We start from the raw sequence: 18,608 nt of genomic DNA on the forward strand, positions 1-18,608 counted from the left end.
AGGACAGGGCGGGCCGTGGACTGGATACACTACAAGAGAAATAAATTTATCAGGTAAGCATAAATTATGTTTTCTCTTGTTAAGTGTATCCAGTCCACGGATCATCCATTACTTGTGGGATACCAATACCAAAGCTAAAGTACACGGATGATGGGAGGGACAAGGCAGGAACTTAAACGGAAGGAACCACTGCCTCTAGAACCTTTCTCCCAAAAACAGCCTCTGAAGAAGCAAAAGTGTCAAATTTGTAAAATTTTGAAAAGGTGTGAAGCGAAGACCAAGTCGCAGCCTTGCAAATCTGTTCAACAGAGGCCTCATTTTTAAAGGCCCAGGTGGAAGCCACAGCTCTAGTAGAATGAGCTGTAATCCTTTCAGGGGGCTGCTGTCCAGCAGTCTCATAGGCTAAGCGTATTATGCTCCGAAGCCAAAAGGAGAGAGAGGTTGCTGAAGCTTTTTGACCTCTCCTCTGTCCAGAGTAAACGACAAACAGGGCAGATGTTTCACGAAAATCTTTAGTAGCCTGTAAGTAAAACTTCAAGGCACGGACTACGTCCAGATTATGCAAAAGACGTTCCTTCTTTGAAGAAGGATTAGGACACAATGATGGAACAACAATCTCTTGATTGATATTCCTGTTAGAAACCACCTTAGGTAAAAACCCAGGTTTGGTACGCAGAACTACCTTGTCTGAATGAAAAATCAGATAAGGAGAATCACAATGTAAGGCAGATAACTCAGAGACTCTTCGAGCCGAGGAAATAGCCATCAAAAACAGAACTTTCCAAGATAAAAGTTTAATATCAATGGAATGAAGGGGTTCAAACAGAACTCCCTGAAGAACTTTAAGAACCAAGTTTAAGCTCCACGGGGGAGCAACAGTTTTAAACACAGGCTTAATCCTAACCAAAGCCTGACAAAATGCCTGGACATCTGGAACTTCTGCCAGACGCTTGTGCAAAAGAATAGACAGAGCAGAGATCTGTCCTTTTAAAGAACTAGCTGATAAGCCTTTGTCCAAACCCTCTTGGAGAAAGGACAATATCCTAGGAATCCTAACCTTACTCCATGAGTAACTCTTGGATTCACACCAATAAAGATATTTACGCCATATCTTATGGTAGATTTTCCTGGTGACAGGCTTCCGAGCCTGTATTAAGGTATCAATGACTGACTCGGAGAAGCCACGCCTTGATAGAATCAAGCGTTCAATCTCCATGCAGTCAGTCTCAGAGAAAGTAGATTTGGATGATTGAAAGGACCTTGTATTAGAAGGTCCTGCCTCAGAGGCAGAGTCCATGGTGGAAGAGATGACATGTCCACTAGGTCTGCATACCAGGTCCTGCGTGGCCACGCAGGCGCTATCAGAATCACCGATGCTCTCTCCTGTTTGATTTTGGCAATCAGTCGAGGGAGCAGAGGAAACGGTGGAAACACATAGGCCAGGTTGAAGAACCAAGGAGCTGCTAGAGCATCTATCAGCGTTGCTCCCGGGTCCCTGGACCTGGATCCGTAACAAGGAAGCTTGGCGTTCTGGCGAGACGCCATGAGATCCAGTTCTGGTTTGCCCCAACGATGGACCAGTTGAGCAAACACCTCCGGATGGAGTTCCCACTCCCCCGGATGAAAAGTCTGACGACTTAGAAAATCCGCCTCCCAGTTCTCTACGCCTGGGATGTGGATCGCTGACAGGTGGCAAGAGTGAGACTCTGCCCAGCGAATTATCTTTGAGACTTCTAACATCGCTAGGGAACTCCTGGTTCCCCCTTGATGGCTGATGTAAGCCACAGTCGTGATGTTGTCCGACTGAAATCTGATGAACCTCAGTGTTGCTAACTGAGGCCAAGCTAGAAGAGCATTGAATATTGCTCTTAACTCCAGAATATTTATTGGGAGGAGTTTCTCCTCCTGAGTCCACGATCCCTGAGCCTTCAGGGAGTTCCAGACTGCGCCCCAACCTAGAAGGCTGGCATCTGTTGTTACAATCGTCCAATCTGGCCTGCGAAAGGTCATACCCTTGGACAGATGGACCCGAGAAAGCCACCAGAGAAGAGAATCTCTGGTCTCTTGATCCAGATTTAGTAGAGGGGACAAATCTGAGTAATCCCCATTCCACTGACTTAGCATGCATAATTGCAGCGGTCTGAGATGCAGGCGCGCAAATGGCACTATGTCCATTGCCGATACCATTAAGCCGATTACTTCCATGCACTGAGCCACTGACGGGCGTGGAATGGAATGAAGGACACGGCAAGCATTTAGAAGTTTTGATAGCCTGGACTCCGTCAGGTAAATTTTCATCTCTACAGAATCTATAAGAGTCCCTAGGAAGGAGACTCTTGTGAGTGGTGATAGAGAACTCTTTTCCACGTTCACTTTCCACCCATGCGACCTCAGAAATGCCAGAACTATCTCTGTATGAGACTTGGCAATTTGAAAGCTTGACGCCTGTATCAGGATGTCATCTAGATACGGAGCCACCGCTATGCCTCGCGGTCTTAGAACCGCCAGAAATGAGCCCAGAACCTTTGTAAAAATTCTTGGGGCAGTGGCCAACCCGAAGGGAAGAGCTACAAATTGGTAATGCCTGTCTAGAAAGGCAAACCTTAGGAACCGATGATGATCTTTGTGAATCGGTATGTGAAGGTAGGCATCCTTTAAGTCCACTGTGGTCAGGTACTGACCCTCTTGGATCATGGGTAGGATGGTCCGGATAGTTTCCATTTTGAATGATGGAACTCTGAGGAATTTGTTTAAGATCTTTAGATCCAAGATTGGTCTGAAGGTTCCCTCTTTCTTGGGAACCACAAACAGATTTGAATAAAATCCCTGTCCTTGTTCCGTCCGTGGAACTGGATGGATCACTCCCATTACTAGGAGGTCTTGCACACAGCTTAGGAATGCCTCTTTCTTTATCTGGTTTGATGATAACCTTGAAAGATGAAATCTCCCTTGTGGAGGAGAAGCTTTGAAGTCCAGAAGATATCCCTGAGATATGATCTCCAACGCCCAGGGATCCTGAACATCTCTTGCCCACGCCTGGGCGAAGAGAGAAAGTCTGCCCCCCACTAGATCCATTTCTGGATAGGGGGCCGTTCCTTCATGCTGTCTTGGGGGCAGCAGCAGGCTTCCTTGCCTGCTTGCCCTTGTTCCAGGACTGGTTAGGTTTCCAGGCCTGTCTGGAATGAGCAACAGTTCCCTCTTGTTTTAAAGCAGAGGAAGTTGATGCTGCTCCTGCCTTGAAATTTCGAAAGGCACGAAAATTAGACTGTTTGGCCTTTGATTTGGCCCTGTCCTGAGGAAGGGTATGACCCTTGCCTCCAGTAATGTCAGCAATAATTTCCTTCAAGCCAGGCCCGAATAAGGTCTGCCCCTTGAAAGGAATGTTGAGTAATTTAGACTTTGAAGTCACGTCAGCTGACCAGGATTTAAGCCATAGCGCCCTACGTGCCTGGATGGCGAATCCGGAATTCTTAGCCGTTAGTTTAGGCAAATGAACAATGGCATCAGAAACAAATGAGTTAGCTAGCTTAAGCGTTCTAAACTTGTCAATAATTTCATTCAATGGAGCTGTCTGGATGGCCTCTTCCAAACCAGAATGCCGCCGCAGCAGTGACAGGCGCAATGCATGCAAGGGGCTGTAAAATAAAACCTTGTTGAATAAACATTTTCTTAAGGTAACCCTCCAATTTTTTATCCATTGGATCTGAAAAAGCACAACTGTCCTCAACCGGGATAGTGGTACGCTTTGCTAAAGTAGAAACTGCTCCCTCCACCTTAGGGACCGTCTGCCATAAGTCCCGTGTAGTGGCGTCAATTGGAAACATTTTTCTAAATATAGGAGGTGGGGAAAAGGGCACACCGGGTCTATCCCACTCCTTGCTAATAATTTCTGTAAGCCTTTTAGGTATAGGGAAAACGTCAGTACACACCGGCACGCATAGTATCTATCCAGCCTACACAATTTCTCTGGAATTGCAACTGTGTTACAGTCATTCAGAGCAGCTAATACCTCCCCAAGCAATACACGGAGGTTCTCAAGCTTAAATTTAAAATTAGAAATCTCTGAATCAGGTTTCCCCGAGTCAGAGATGTCACCCACAGACTGAAGCTCTCCGTCCTCATGTTCTGCATACTGTGACGCAGTATCAGACATGGCTCTAACAGCATTTGCGCGCTCTGTATCTCTCCTAACCCCAGAGCTATCGCGCTTGCCTCTTAATTCAGGCAATCTAGATAATACCTCTGACAGGGTATTATTCATGATTGCAGCCATGTCCTGCAAGGTAATCGCTATGGGCGTCCCTGATGTAATTGGCGCCATATTAGCGTGCGTCCCCTGAGCGGGAGGCGAAGGGTCTGACACGTGGGGAGAGTTAGTCGGCATAACTTCCCCCTCGACAGAACCCTCTGGTGATAATTCTTTTATAGATAAAGACTGTTCTTTACTGTTTAAGGTGAAATCAATACATTTAGTACACATTCTCCTATGGGGCTCCACCATGGCTTTCAAACATAATGAACAAGTAGGTTCCTCTGTGTCAGACATGTTTAAACAGACTAGCAATGATACTAGCAAGCTTGGAAAACACTTTAAAACAAGTTTACAAGCAATATAAAAAACGTTACTGCGCCTTTAAGAAACACAAATTTTCCCAGATTTTGAAATAACAGTGAAAAAATGCAGTTACACTAACGAAATTTTTACAGTGTATGTAATAAGTTAGCAGAGCATTGCACCCACTTGCAAATGGATGATTAACCCCTTAATACCAAAAACGGAATAACAAATGACAAAAACATTTTTTAAACAGTCACAACAACTGCCACAGCTCTACTGTGGCTTTTTACCTCCCTCAATACGACTTTTGAAGCCTTTTGAGCCCTTCAGAGAAGTCCTGGATCATGCAGGAAGAAGCTGGATGTCTGTGCCTGTAATTTTTGCTGTGCAAAAAAACGCCAAATTAGGCACCTCCCACTCATATTACAACAGTGGGAAGCCTCAGGGAACTGTTTCTAGGCAAAATTCAAGCCAGCCATGTGGAAAAAACTAGGCCCCAATAAGTTTTATCACCAAACATATGTAAAAAACGATTAAACATGCCAGCAAACGTTTTAAAATACACTTTTATAAGAGTATGTATCTCTATTAATAAGCCTGATACCAGTCGCTATCACTGCATTTAAGGCTTTACTTACATTACTTCGGTATCAGCAGCATTTTCTAGCAAATTCCATCCCTAGAATAATATTTTAACTGCACATACCTTATTGCAGGAAAACCTGCACGCTATTCCCCCTCTGAAGTTACCTCACTCCTCAGAATATGTGAGAACAGCAAAGGATCTTAGTTACTTCTGCTAAGATCATAGAAAACGCAGGCAGATTCTTCTTCTAAATACTGCCTGAGATAAACAGTACACTCCGGTACCATTTAAAAATAACAAACTTTTGATTGAAGAAATAAACTAAGTATAAAACACCACAGTCCTCTTACGACCTCCATCTTAGTTGAGAGTTGCAAGAGAATGACTGGATATGGCAGTGAGGGGAGGAGCTATATAGCAGCTCTGCTGTGGGTGATCCTCTTGCAACTTCCTGTTGGGAAGGAGAATATCTCACAAGTAATGGATGATCCGTGGACTGGATACACTTAACAAGAGAAATGTTATATATAACAATAAAAAACAATGATTCAAGGGAACACACATATAGATATGGGATTGTCAATGCTTCATTTTTTCTCCCAACATAAAAAAACACATTCAAAACATAAGTAATGTTATTTATATAAGTTAATTTCTGATTTAAAATATATGGTTGAATATCATAATATCTGCATAAAAAAAATACATTACAATGAGAATTCCTTATTAAAGGGACAGTCTAGTCAAAATTAAACTTTCATAAATCAGATAGGGCATGAAATATTAAACAACTTTCCAATTGACTTTTATCATTAAATTTGCTTTGTTCCCTTGGTCGTATTTTTCAAAAGCTAAACCTAGGTAGACTCAAACTGATTTCGAAACCGTTGAAAACCGCCTCTTAGCTCAGAGCATTTTGAAAGTTTTTCACAGTTAGACAGTACTAGTTTATGTGTGTCATATAGATAACACTGTGCTCACTCCCGTGGAGTTATTTAGGAGTCTGCACTGATTGGCTAAACTGCATGTCTGTCAAAAGCACTGAGATAAGGGGGCTTAGATACTAGGTAATCACAGAGGTAAAAAATATATTTATATAACGGTGTTGGTTATGCAAAACTGGGGAATGGGTAATAAAGGGATTATCTATCTTTTTAAACAATACAAATTCTGGTGTAGACTGTCCCTTTAAGGAACATGTTCCTCTGAAACATATACATACATTATAAGTTTTTATTAGCTATTGAAATGGTAAGGTAACTCACAGCAGGTTTCTCTCTGTCTCTACCTCATCATTGCAGAGAGTTTAGCAGGTGTGACCCCAGAATCTCTCTGCTTGCTGATTTACTTGAATTGGTAGGCTCCTGCAAAATGCATCTAATCGTAGTATAGTCACACTGGCAGTGGCTGCCTCCCTCTCCCTCTTCCCTCCTTCCTGCGCACGTGGCTACCTAGGACACTGTGAGGAAGTAATGGGGGTGCGGGAGGTCATAGTGTCACCTTTCACTTCTTCCCAGGCAGCTGAGCCCGCAGCACAAATCTCGGCGACCCCTCCTCCTTCCACCTCAAGCCCGATCGATAGCAGGCGCAGCATACAGCGACCGTGAGATCCACTTGCAGGAAGTAAGTGGACGATTTCCAGTCTCACAGCTGCTGTATGCAAGTCTGTGTCCCTGGTGCGGCTATTTTATTGCGCATAAGTGAGGTATGGGGAGCAATTGCCCCCCCGGTCCAGTCCACCCCTTCTGACAGGCTTGGCAGGGCAGCAGCCGATTCCCCCCAACCCCTAACAGGTGTGCCGCTACTGGCTCCGTGTGCTGGGCCGCTGTGTGTGTTGAGCTCCTCCCTGTGCCGCAACTCCACAGCCTCACCTCCTCACTGTGCAGGGCTCTCTCTGCTAGGATGGCCCACCAGGATTTTTCCCGGTATCCCTGTGGCCCAATCCGGCCCTGGTCCGGGCGTGCCTCTTGCTGATTTTATACATTGACATATTTACTCTCAATGTGCTTTAAAACCTTATGGGCTAGATTACAATTGGAGTGCTAAATTATCTAAATTTGCCCGTTTGCGGGAGCACAATAATTAACCAGCCATTACAAGTGTCTGGTTATTGCTACCGTGACCTCGCGGTAGCAATTAGCACTCTGGTTAATTTTCTAAAAGTGCCCCAAATGCCTTCAAAATAGAGGGCATTTTATTTTTTTGGGTGGGAGTGGGGTGTTAGAAAAAAAATGGCACTGAAAAGTGCCTTTACATTGCGGTCTATAGGAACTGTGTGTTCCCATAGACCGCAATGTAAATATAAATGTATATAATTATATACATATATATTTATGTGTTAATATGTGAATATAAAGATATTAATACATACATATATATGTACTGTATATATTCATATACATATATATTTAAAAATGCTGCTGATCGCTGCGCTACTTACCCCCTTCGCTGTGCGAGGTTCTGATGCCTTCTCTATGGAATCGTGCTCTTATGAGCGCAATGCTTCTTAGCAATGCGAACGCGAACTCACGTTCACATTATAATTGTATTGTAATACCAGCACAGATTATCGTGGAGCGCTAATATGCAAGCAATATTTAGTGCTCCACTTGTAATCTAGCCCTATGTATTAATGCTTATTGCATATTGTGATGAGGAGTTTTTTTGCAGTGTTTTTGCATCTCTCGTTATTTATCTATAATGTAAGTATATAGTCTTTAGTAGTTATTGCAAGAGATGAGCTTTACCATTTAATAAGATGTCCTTTTTACAATATTAGAATGTTTCATGTTTTTTTTTCCACCTTAGATCTCACCATTGAGCGTTTTTGCATGACTGGAGGTAACAGCCCAATCGACTATTTGAAAGCATATCATACCAACCTTTATCTTTCATCCGATGGCCAGAAAGTACAGGAGGCCATAGAAGAAGGTAGGTCATTGTGGATATTAGGTAGCACTATATCTTACACTATATGTCTGAAAGTATGGTGACACCCCTACTAAGTATTGCGTTCATGTGTTTCAGCCACCACCATTGCTAACAGTTGCATAAAACCCAGCACATAGCCATGAAATTAACATAAATAAACATTGGCAGTACAATGGGTTTTACTGAAGAGCTCAGTGACTTAACGTGGCACTGTTGTAGGATGCCATCTTTGCCTCAAGTCAGTTTGTGAAATTGCTGCCATGCTAGATCTACCCCAGTCAACTGTAAGTGCTATCATTGTACAGTGGAAGAGTCTAGAAGCAATAACAGCCCAACCATAATGTGACCATCACTCACTACAGAGTTCTGCTTCTGAGTGCAACATCAGCATCAAGAACTGTATGTCGGGGGCTTCATGAATTGGGGTTTCATGGCTGAGCAGCTGTACACAAGCTTTACATAAACATGTGCAATGCCAAGTATCAGCTGGAGTGGTGTAAAACATAATGCCACTGGCTTTGGAGCAGTAGAAACATGTTCTCTGGGGTGATGAACAGGCAGTCTGGCGGAAGAATTTAGGTGTGGTGGATGCCTGGAGAATGCTACGTACAGGAATGTATGGTACCTACTGTAAAGTTTGGTGGAGGATGGATAATGGTCTGGGGCTATTTTTCATTGTTTGGGCTAGGCCTTCCTGTTTATCTTAATTCTACAGGAAACAAAGACATTTTAGACAGTTTGGTGCTTCCAACTTTGTGGCAACAGTTTGGGGGATGCTCTTACCCATGCCAGCATGACTATGTTTCTGACCACAAAGTGAGGTTTGTGAAAACATGGTTTGATGAGTTTGGTGTGGAGGAACTAAAGTGGCCTGCACAGATCCCTGACCTCCACCCTATTGAACACCTTTGGGATGAATTGGTATGCCAATTATGAGCCAGATCTTCTTGTCTAACATGAGTGTCTTACCTCACAAATGCTCTTTGGCTGAACAGGCACAAATTTCAGCAGACACACTTTAAAATCTTGTGGAAAGCCTTCTCAGAAGAGTGGCAGTTGTTAGAGCTGAAATGGGGAGCCAACTCCATATTAATGCCCATGGTTTTTTAAAGGGATGTACAACAAGCTCATATATGTGTAATGATCAAGTGTGTGCATACTTGTGGATATTTTGTGTATGTCCATGCTTATAGAACAGGCATTCCAAAAATAAAATAACATAAAAGGTGTGATTACTGTCAGCATTTAAAATAAATCTGATAAAGTTAGATTTAAAAATAAATCATATATATAATTTATAAAGCGCCAACAGATTCCGCAGCGCTGTCCATGGGTACAAAGATAAAAGTACAACAGTGATACAATACAATACAAGACACTGGATGAAATTAAACAAGCAAATACAGGGAGAATTGAGGGCCCTGTTCCCGTGGGAACTTATAATCTAGATGGGCAGGAGGTTAAGAAACAGGAGGTGGGGACTGCAAAGGTGATAATGATGTTAGTGTGGAGTTAGAAGAGGGCAACTATTAGGCAAGTAAAATTCAGTTGTTAATGATTTGGTGATAGGCTTCCCTGAACAAAAAGGTCTTTAGGGAGCATTTAAAGGAGCAGAGGTTAGGTTAAAGTCTGACAGCTCGAGGAAGTGCGTTCCAGAGAGTTGGTGCCACACGAGAGAAGTCCTGAAGTCTAGCATGGGAGGAGGTGATGGTAGAAAATGCAAGGAGCAGGTCATTGTTGGATCTTAGGGGGCGGGCTGGAGTATATTTGTTGATGAGTGAGGACAGGTAGGGGGGGCTGTGTTGGTAAGGGCTTTATAGGTCAGGGTAAAAATTTTGAATTTAATTGTGCTATGAATGGGGAGCCAATGAAGGGACTCGCAGAGAGGTGCAGCAGATACAGAGCCTCGGGAGAGGTGGATTAGTCTAGCAGAGGCATTTAGGATGAATTAAAGGGGGGAGAGGCGGGAGAGAGGAAGGCCAGTTAGTAGGTTATTAAACTAGTCAACTCGGAAAATTACTAGGGAGTGGATTAGCTGTTTAGTAGTTTCAGCACTCAGAAACTGGCAAATTTTGGAGATATTGTATTATAGGTGGTTGTGACAGGATGAAGAGAGCAATTGGATGTGGGGTATGAAGGACAGATTGGAGTCAAGTGTAACTCCTAGGCAGCAGACTTGGGGTGATGGGGCGATAGTGGTGTCGCCAACAGTGATAGAAAAGTTAGAAACTGGAGTAGAAATAGAGGGGATTAGAAGGAGCTCAGTCTTGGACATGTTGATTTTTAGGTGGTTAGAGGCCATCCAGGAAGAAATGCCAGATAAGCAGTCGCTGATGTGAGAAAGGACAGAAGGATAGAGTGCAAGGGTGGATAGGTAGATCTGAGTATCATCAGCATAGAGGTGATAGTTGAAGCCATAGCTGTTGATACGTTTACACAGTTAAGAAGTGTAAATAGAGAAGAGTAGAGGACCCAGAACAGAGCCTTGAGATACTCCAACAGACAGAGGCAGTGAAGAGGAGGAGTCACCAGCAAATGAGACAGAAAATGACCTATTAGAGAGATAAGAGTGGATCCAGGAGACGGCAGTGTCATAGAGTCCAAGGGAGCTGAGTGTTGGTAGGAGAGGGGGATGGTCAACGGTGTCAAAGGCAGCAGACAGGTCAAGTAAGATAAGTATAGAGTAGTGGCCGTTGTTTTTAGCAGAAAGAAGATTGTTTGTAACCTTGGTGAGGTCAGTCTCAGTTGAGTGTTGGGGGCGGAAGCCAGATTGCAGGGGGTCAAGCAATGAGTTGGAGGACAGAAGGTGGGTTAGGCGATCGAAAACTAGTTTTTCCAGGACGTTTGAAGCTAGTGGAATCAGTGAAATGGGGCAGTAGCTTGCAGGAAAATTGGGGTTGAGGGAGGGTTTTTTGAGGATGGGGTGACCCTTGCGTGTTTGAAGGAAGATGGGAATGAACCGGTAGTAAGGGATAGGTTGAATATGTGCGTAAGAGCTGGATTAAGGGTAGAAGACAGAGAAGGTATTAGATGTGAAGGGATAGGGTAAAGTGGGCAGGTAGTGAGGTGTGAAATAGACATTTAGGAACTCACTTCATTCTCAGTAGTTGGGGGGAAGGTGCCAAGAGGTGGAGGGGGTGACCGGGGCCTGAGATGGAAGGTTGCAGTCTTGTGTTGGGATATTACTTCGGATAGTAAGTGTTTTGTTGAAAAAGTGGTCTCTCAGGTCTTGAGCACTAAAGGCAGATGAGGGTGGTGGTGCAGGTGGATACAGGTGAGAGTTGAAAATGGAGAAGAGATGTTTAGGGTTTGAGGAGTGAGTAGATATAAGAGAAGAGAAGTAGGTTTGCTTGGCTAAGTGAAGGGCAGAGGAGGAAGAATAAAGAATTAACTTATAGTGGAGGAAATCTGGTTCAAAACAGGATTTCCTCCAGGCACGTTCAGCAGCATGGGAGCATTTTTGCAGGTAGCATGTTTGCTGAGAGTGCCAGGGCTGGAGCTGATTACGTGGGGTTTTGCGTATTTGTGGATGGAGCAAGTGTGTCAAGTGCAAAGGAGAGAGTATTGTTAGTGACATATTTTAGGAATGAAAAGTTTTCCCTCTGCCAGTATTAACCTAGCTTATTGCCTTTAATAACTCATCTTTATTAATTCCCTATTTTTCCCAGGAATTGCTGCTGCAACAATTTTTAGCCCCAGCCAAAGCTTGTCTCCAAATGAGGACCAGCTGCGTGTGGCGTTTGATGGGGATGCTGTCCTGTTCTCTGATGAATCTGAGCAGATAGTGAAGGAGCATGGGCTTGACATATTCTTTGAGCATGAGAAGGCTTTTGAGAACAAACCTCTAGCACAGGTATTGCCTGCATGTGGTCCTCTCATGTTTTACATATGATTCACTGGGAATCCTATCTTAAAGGGACATGAAACACACATTTTTCTTTCATGATTCAGATAGAGCATACCATTTTAAACAACTTTTTAAAATATCTAATTTGTTCAATTCTCTTGGTATTTTTTATTGAAAATTATACCTAGGTAGGCTTAAGATCTGCTGATCGGTTGCTGTACATGTATGCCTCATGTTATTGACTTACCCATGTGCATTTCTGTTTCTTTAACAAAGGATTTTAAGAGAATATAGCAAATTAGATAATAGAAGTTAATTAGAAAGTCATTTAAAATTGTATGTTCTATCTGAATCGTGAAATAAAAAATTTGGGTTTCATGTCCCTTTAAGAAAAATAAAATGTATCTATTGCTTCTGTTAAAGTGAATGTAAACTTTGATGAATGTGTTCCCGGGTTTTAAAAATCCTATTATAAACAGGGGCACTTTCATTCATCAAAGTTTACATTTCAGCAGTTTGGTTAAAATACTTACCTTTTACTTACCTTTTCTTCTTCACAGCCGGACCAGCAATTCCACCGCCCGCCGCGCGTCTCTTCTTACGTCAGAATTACATTTTAACCATGTGTCATGGGTGTTTCCAAAATGATGGCCGGTGTTATTGTTACACTTGCTTTGCAATAGGTTCTCTATTCATGTGCGAGAATTCATTGGGCAACTATAAATGTTTAGGGTAGAAAATGCTTAAAGGGACATGAAACCCAAATTTTTTCTTTCATGATTCAGATAGAGCCTACAATTTGCTTCTATTATTGAATGTGCTTAACTATCTTGGTATCCTTTGTTGAAGAAGTAGCAATGGATTACTGGGAGCTAGCTGAACTTTGGGTGAGCCAATAACATGAGGCATATATGTGCAGCCACCAATCCTTTTCAATGATGGATACCAAGAGAACAAGACAAATCAAATAATAGAAGTAAATTGGAAAGCTGTTTACAATCACAAGCTCTATCTGAATAATGAAAGACAAAATAGTGGTTTAATGTCCCTGTAATATATTTAAAACATCATCTCTTCTTTACTATGAGGCTCACAAACATACATCTGCTTGAAAAGAGCATGAACAATCCCCATTAATATTTTGTTCTCATTCCGTTGGATGAACTAAACATTGTGTATAGAACACAAAGATCACAGGGACTGCAGGACAAATCCCTCTGAGAGAAGGTTCCCCTAGTCACTTGCCTAATGTAAAACCCAGCCAAGATTGAAGTCTGTATAAAAAACAAAAAACATTCACGCCCGCTAGCAGTTTTTCCCAAATTGTGTTAAATTATGTTCAGTTCAACAAAAAGGAAATCAGTAAATAAGTTAGTAAAATACTAATAAACGTTGGTAATATGCAGATTTATATTTGCAAGGCCTGTTTAGATTGAACTATTATAGTTTATTCCAGTGTAATTCTGGAGAGCCTTTTGAACCTTTCCTAGTCACGTGCCTGCTATTCCAGAAGTGATCTCAATATTGTAACAGTGACTTATGGAAAATAGCATTAGTGCTCATCTTTATAACAGAATACATGTGCGCTACATATATGAATATTTACATCAGAAACACAATACATGAATCACTAATGAACTTCAGACCAATAAAATCACATACAACAAGTCAAATAATAATCATTTCGAGATAAATGATAGTAAATAGGTGTTAAAGGGGTGTCATACTGTGACTTTTAGTGTAGTTTAAAATAATTATCAGGCTTAGGGGTAGATTTAACGGATGCTGCTTTCTATGCCCAAAGTTTCCGGCTTGCTAGAAATGTAAGTTAAGAAGCAACAGTTGTAAGATCCGATACAAACGGGATGATTGACTCCCCCTGCTAGCGGTTGATTGGCCGTGAATGTGCAGGGGGCAGCATTGCACAAGCATTTCAGAAGAAATGGCCAGCAAATATCACTGAGGTGAAAAAATCCAGCTGCCAATGGACCGTGTGTTAAAGATAAAAAGTAACTTTTATTAATGTGCAATAAAATGACTTATACAGAAAGTCAGTAAAGTGACTATATCACAGCCAGAGGAACCACTAACCGCACATATTAAACATCCAAGTGAGTGAGCGTTTCTATTCAAATATACATCTGGTCATCACTACTTGATATCATGCTTGTCATACACTAAGGCAAGGATATACAATCACGGCAGTGGTACTACTAAAAGACTATGTCCGAATATATAGCTACAGTTTAGTACATTGACACATATTCTATATGGATTACCAATTACCCAATACCTGTCTTTCTATTAAAAATTACCAGATGTACAAAGTGTAACCCTAGGTTTTTTTACCTTACACTAATCTTAAAGTGAAGGTCAATTTAGATGAATTAGGGCCCGGTTTTTAATATTCCTATTAAAAACAAGGGCACTTTAATTCATCAAAACTGACATTTCACTCGTTTTCTTAAAAAACTTACCTTTTAATTCTGACTGCCGCTGCAGCGCTTCCTCCGCCCGTCGCAAGCACTCTTCGAGGGTCCAAAATTACAAATCCGGCTTCCTCCAATCACGGCGTTGCCTGGGGGGAAAGCCGTGATTGGAGGAAGCCAGATTTGTCATTTCTGACATATGAAGAGGCTTCCGACTGCCGGGGCAATCGCTGGAGCGGCTATCAGGATTAAAAGGTACGTTTTTGAAGAAAACAAGTGAAATGTCAATTTTGATGAATTAAAGTGCCCTTGTTTTTAATAGGATTATTAAAAACTGGGCACCAATTTATCTAAATTGACCTTTAATTTAAGCCTTACAGGTTTGAAACATCAGACTTTTCTTCTTTACAAAGGTTTCACAAGAAATGCTTGTGCAATGTTAAATGCCGACAGCGTATGCTGTCAACATTAAGCGATGTTGGGCAGACATAATTCGCTACACCGAAACATGTCCGCCCGGCACTTGATAAATTGACCCCTTAATGTTTTTTGTAAACTTCATTGCATCTTTTCTTTAGACATTACTGCATAAGTTTGCATTTCATGTCACTAAAAAGGCACAGTATATGAAAGGATGTTACCCTCAAAAAAACATCCTGCTTTCACAGCTAAATTATGTGCAGCTTATATTTAAAAAAAATCGGTAATGTCTCCTCATCACAGTTGTATAAAATGCTACAAATATATAGAGCTACAATAGAGTTTTATGTGAAATGCATATGCTATCATAAGGGTGCAACTAAGGGAGATAATGCTTTCAAAGTTATATTCTAATGTAAAAGTGCTCTAGATATGTCACTTTTCTATTAGTGCACCGTTGTAACCCCCTGCAAAGGGTTTAAACACAGGAGCAGCAGCTGGGGGACTTGCAGGGGTTAAACACAGACAGGGTTAAAAGTATGAAAAAAAAACAATCTGAATACACGATTTAGATTAATTAATGTTTCCATTAGAATGTCTTTTTGATAATAGAAGTTAATTGGTACATTCACACTCAGTTATGCAAACAGATATGGTTATCACAGGTATAACTGAATGTTAGTGGACATCTGGCTGTTACAAACTCATACCAGCTACTTACCTCTATTTTTATAACTCTCACTAAGGCAGACTACACTTGGTCAGGTATACTCTGCTCTGGCAAGTCATTTTTGCCACAGAATGTGTCTTGCCTCATCTACCTGGCACAAATGTATGGGAGGGGTACAGCTTGCTTCACAAAATGTCCTCCAAACCAAAAGTGTCTATAGATGGTTATTGTGATTGCCATCCTAATCTCTTTACCACTGATTTTCAAACCTATCCTCAAACCTTACCTAACAGGCCAAGTTTTGAGGATATCTGAACTGGAGCACAGGTGAAATAATCAACTTATAAGTAAATATGGTTATTTTAACTGCTCTCACCCAAGGTAATCCAGAAAACCTGGCCTGTTGGAGAGGTCTGAGGACAGGTTTGAAAAACAGTGCTCTATACCTTCTCCTTCTGTTCCCAGAGCATACATAGTTTTTCAATCATTCCCAGGTCACCCTGTGTAATTCCCATGTGAGAACCCTCATATCTGATTTTCAGCACTAGTGCCACCATTTCCTGGTCCTTTTAATCAGATCCCAGTCAGGAACTCTGGTGAAGATGCTGAAGGCCGGACACACTGTCTCCAATATTGCTGCTAATCCTCTAAACTGATTGGTAACTCTAAGATAATAAATTATTATCCGTTTATGAACTTAGTGTTTGTCTTGTTCTTTCCAGGGACCTCTGAAGTGTTTCTTGGAATCACTAGGACGACTACAAAAGAAATTTTATTTAAAAGGCATGAGAATGAACTGCCCCATACGCACGTACTTGGTTACTGCACGTAGTGCAGCCAGTTCTGGGGCGCGAGCTCTAAAGACACTGCGCAGCTGGGGTCTTGAGACTGATGAAGCACTTTTCTTGGCAGGGGCACCAAAGGGACCACTACTGGAAAAGATTCGCCCTCACATCTTCTTCGATGATCAGATGTTCCATGTGGAGGGGGCACAGGAGTTGGGAACTATAGCAGCCCATGTCCCATATGGAGTTGCACAGAGACATAAACACAAACCTGCACAAAACACAAAGTGATGCTAAAACCCCAGTATATGTCACTATGTCCCCTCACTCTGTGTTGGTCCTTGCCTCATGTCTATATTTATGTGAAATTAAATAAGTTACTATGGATTTGAGAAGAAGAACTCTCCCTCTATTTACAAAGCTTCTGGTTCTGTAATTGAATCAGATAGATTGGCAGGCTTGAAGAAATGGCTTATAATTGTTATCAAAGGTTCCTGCACTCATGCCCATATACCTTGTTGGCGTCTGCTGCAGATAACTATGGCTGTAACAGACTTCTCTTCTACTTGGTAGTTGATACTGAATACCATATAAACGTATTGCTTAGAGACAAATCGTGTCACCAGCCCTGTTCTTGTATAAAAATGTTACATAGACCTAACATTAAGGTTATCATATGTCCTGTAAAGAAATGGCACTTATGAAACCATATTGGCATGAAACTGAATGATCAGATTAACCTGAAGACAGCACTGTTTTTTACAAGTGCATATCCATAATGAGAAACTCTACCTTAGCCTATATTCTGCTTTGAATGTCAATCAACCATGGATTATGTTGCCTTTAAAAGGAGACCTGAAACTTTGTGTTTTAGTTTCTGCTCTCTTGTTGCGTGACTGTATTTGTTTGCTATAATTTCTGCGTGTCTGTATCTGTGCATTACAATTGGTCTGTGTCTGTATCTGTGCATTACAATTGGTCTGTGTCTGTATCTGTGCATTACAATTGGTCTGTGTCTGTATCTGTGCATTACAATTGGTCTGTGTCTGTATCTGTGTGTTACAGTTGCTGTGTCAATAAATGTTTTGCTTTCTTGCTGTTTGTTTGGATGTGCTAGTCCATTTCTCCCATTGTTTCTAGGTATTTGTGCTGCATATTTCATTGTCACACAGTGGGTCTTATTTAGCTGCCAACAGTTGGTAAAAAGGTTATTTTTTTAAACCAGTCACTATACGATTTACCTTGGAATTGGTCTAATTTAAGGAGAAATGATCACTATACATTAAAGCCAGAGATCAGTTCTAATTGGAATTAAATGCTGTATATGTTTTTAATTTAAAATGACCACATTGCAGATGCATTTGTGCTAGTTTATACCATTTAGATTGTGGAACATGAATGCAGAATTGCTTTCCTGCTCTTCCTTAATCATAAATACAATATCGTTTAAAAGTAACACCATTTTTTCAACCAATAATGGGACACGGGTATGAGAACAGTACAACTGTGAGATTATTAATTGCTCGCGCTTGTAAAAATATAAATAAAAATGCTTAAATTAATTCAAAGATGCATAAAAACTATGACATGCTAAGATATTAGTTTCATCTGTGTCAAATGTGGTCTTTGTACTGGTTTCTACTTGCAGTACCTTATATTTACCTTATTACATATAAAAATCAGTTAAATACATAGTTATATGGTAGCATCAGTGTACCCTAAACCTTAATTTGTTTTAAATGATTCATTTTACCTGCTGGAGTGTATTTAATTGTTTACAAAAACATAATTTATGCTTACCTGATAAATTCCTTTCTTCTGTAGTGTGATCAGTCCACGGGTCATCATTACTTGTGGGATATTAACTGCTCCCCTACAGGAAGTGCAAGAGGATTCACCCAGCAGAGTTGCCATATAGCTCCTCCCCTCTACGTCACCTCCAGTCATTCGACCAAGGACCAACGAGAAAGGAGAAGCCAAGGGTGTAGTGGTGACTGGAGTATAATTTAAAAAATATTTACCTGCCTTAAAAAACAGGGCGGGCCGTGGACTGATCACACTACAGAAGAAAGGAATTTATCAGGTAAGCATAAATTATGTTTTCTTCTGTTAAGTGTGATCAGTCCACGGGTCATCATTACTTGTGGGATACCAATACCAAAGCAAAAGTACACGGATGACGGGAGGGATAGGCAGGCTCTTTATACAGAAGGAACCACTGCCTGAAGAACCTTTCTCCCAAAAATAGCCTCCGAGGAAGCAAAAGTGTCAAATTTGTAAAATTTGGAAAAAGTATGAAGCGAAGACCAAGTTGCAGCCTTGCAAATCTGTTCAACAGAGGCCTCATTCTTAAAGGCCCAAGTGGAAGCCACAGCTCTAGTG

At 41.5% G+C, this 18,608-nt stretch overlaps 1 protein-coding gene across 1 annotated transcript in view; it reads left to right on the forward strand.

Moving 5' to 3' along the window:
* The window catches only part of NT5C1A (5'-nucleotidase, cytosolic IA), a 148,590-nt gene extending 130,802 nt beyond the window's left edge, over window positions 1–17,788 (forward strand). Inside the window, exons 4-6 of the mRNA XM_053707315.1 lie at window positions 7,953–8,075; window positions 11,744–11,928; window positions 16,164–17,788. Coding sequence (XP_053563290.1) covers window positions 7,953–8,075; window positions 11,744–11,928; window positions 16,164–16,517 — 662 coding nt within the window. The 3' untranslated portion in view covers window positions 16,518–17,788. The remainder of the gene's footprint in view (window positions 1–7,952; window positions 8,076–11,743; window positions 11,929–16,163) is intronic.
* The last annotated feature ends 820 nt before the right edge of the window (window positions 17,789–18,608 follow it).

Source organism: Bombina bombina, chromosome 3 (genome assembly GCF_027579735.1).
Source record: "Bombina bombina isolate aBomBom1 chromosome 3, aBomBom1.pri, whole genome shotgun sequence".
NCBI lineage: Eukaryota > Metazoa > Chordata > Amphibia > Anura > Bombinatoridae > Bombina > Bombina bombina.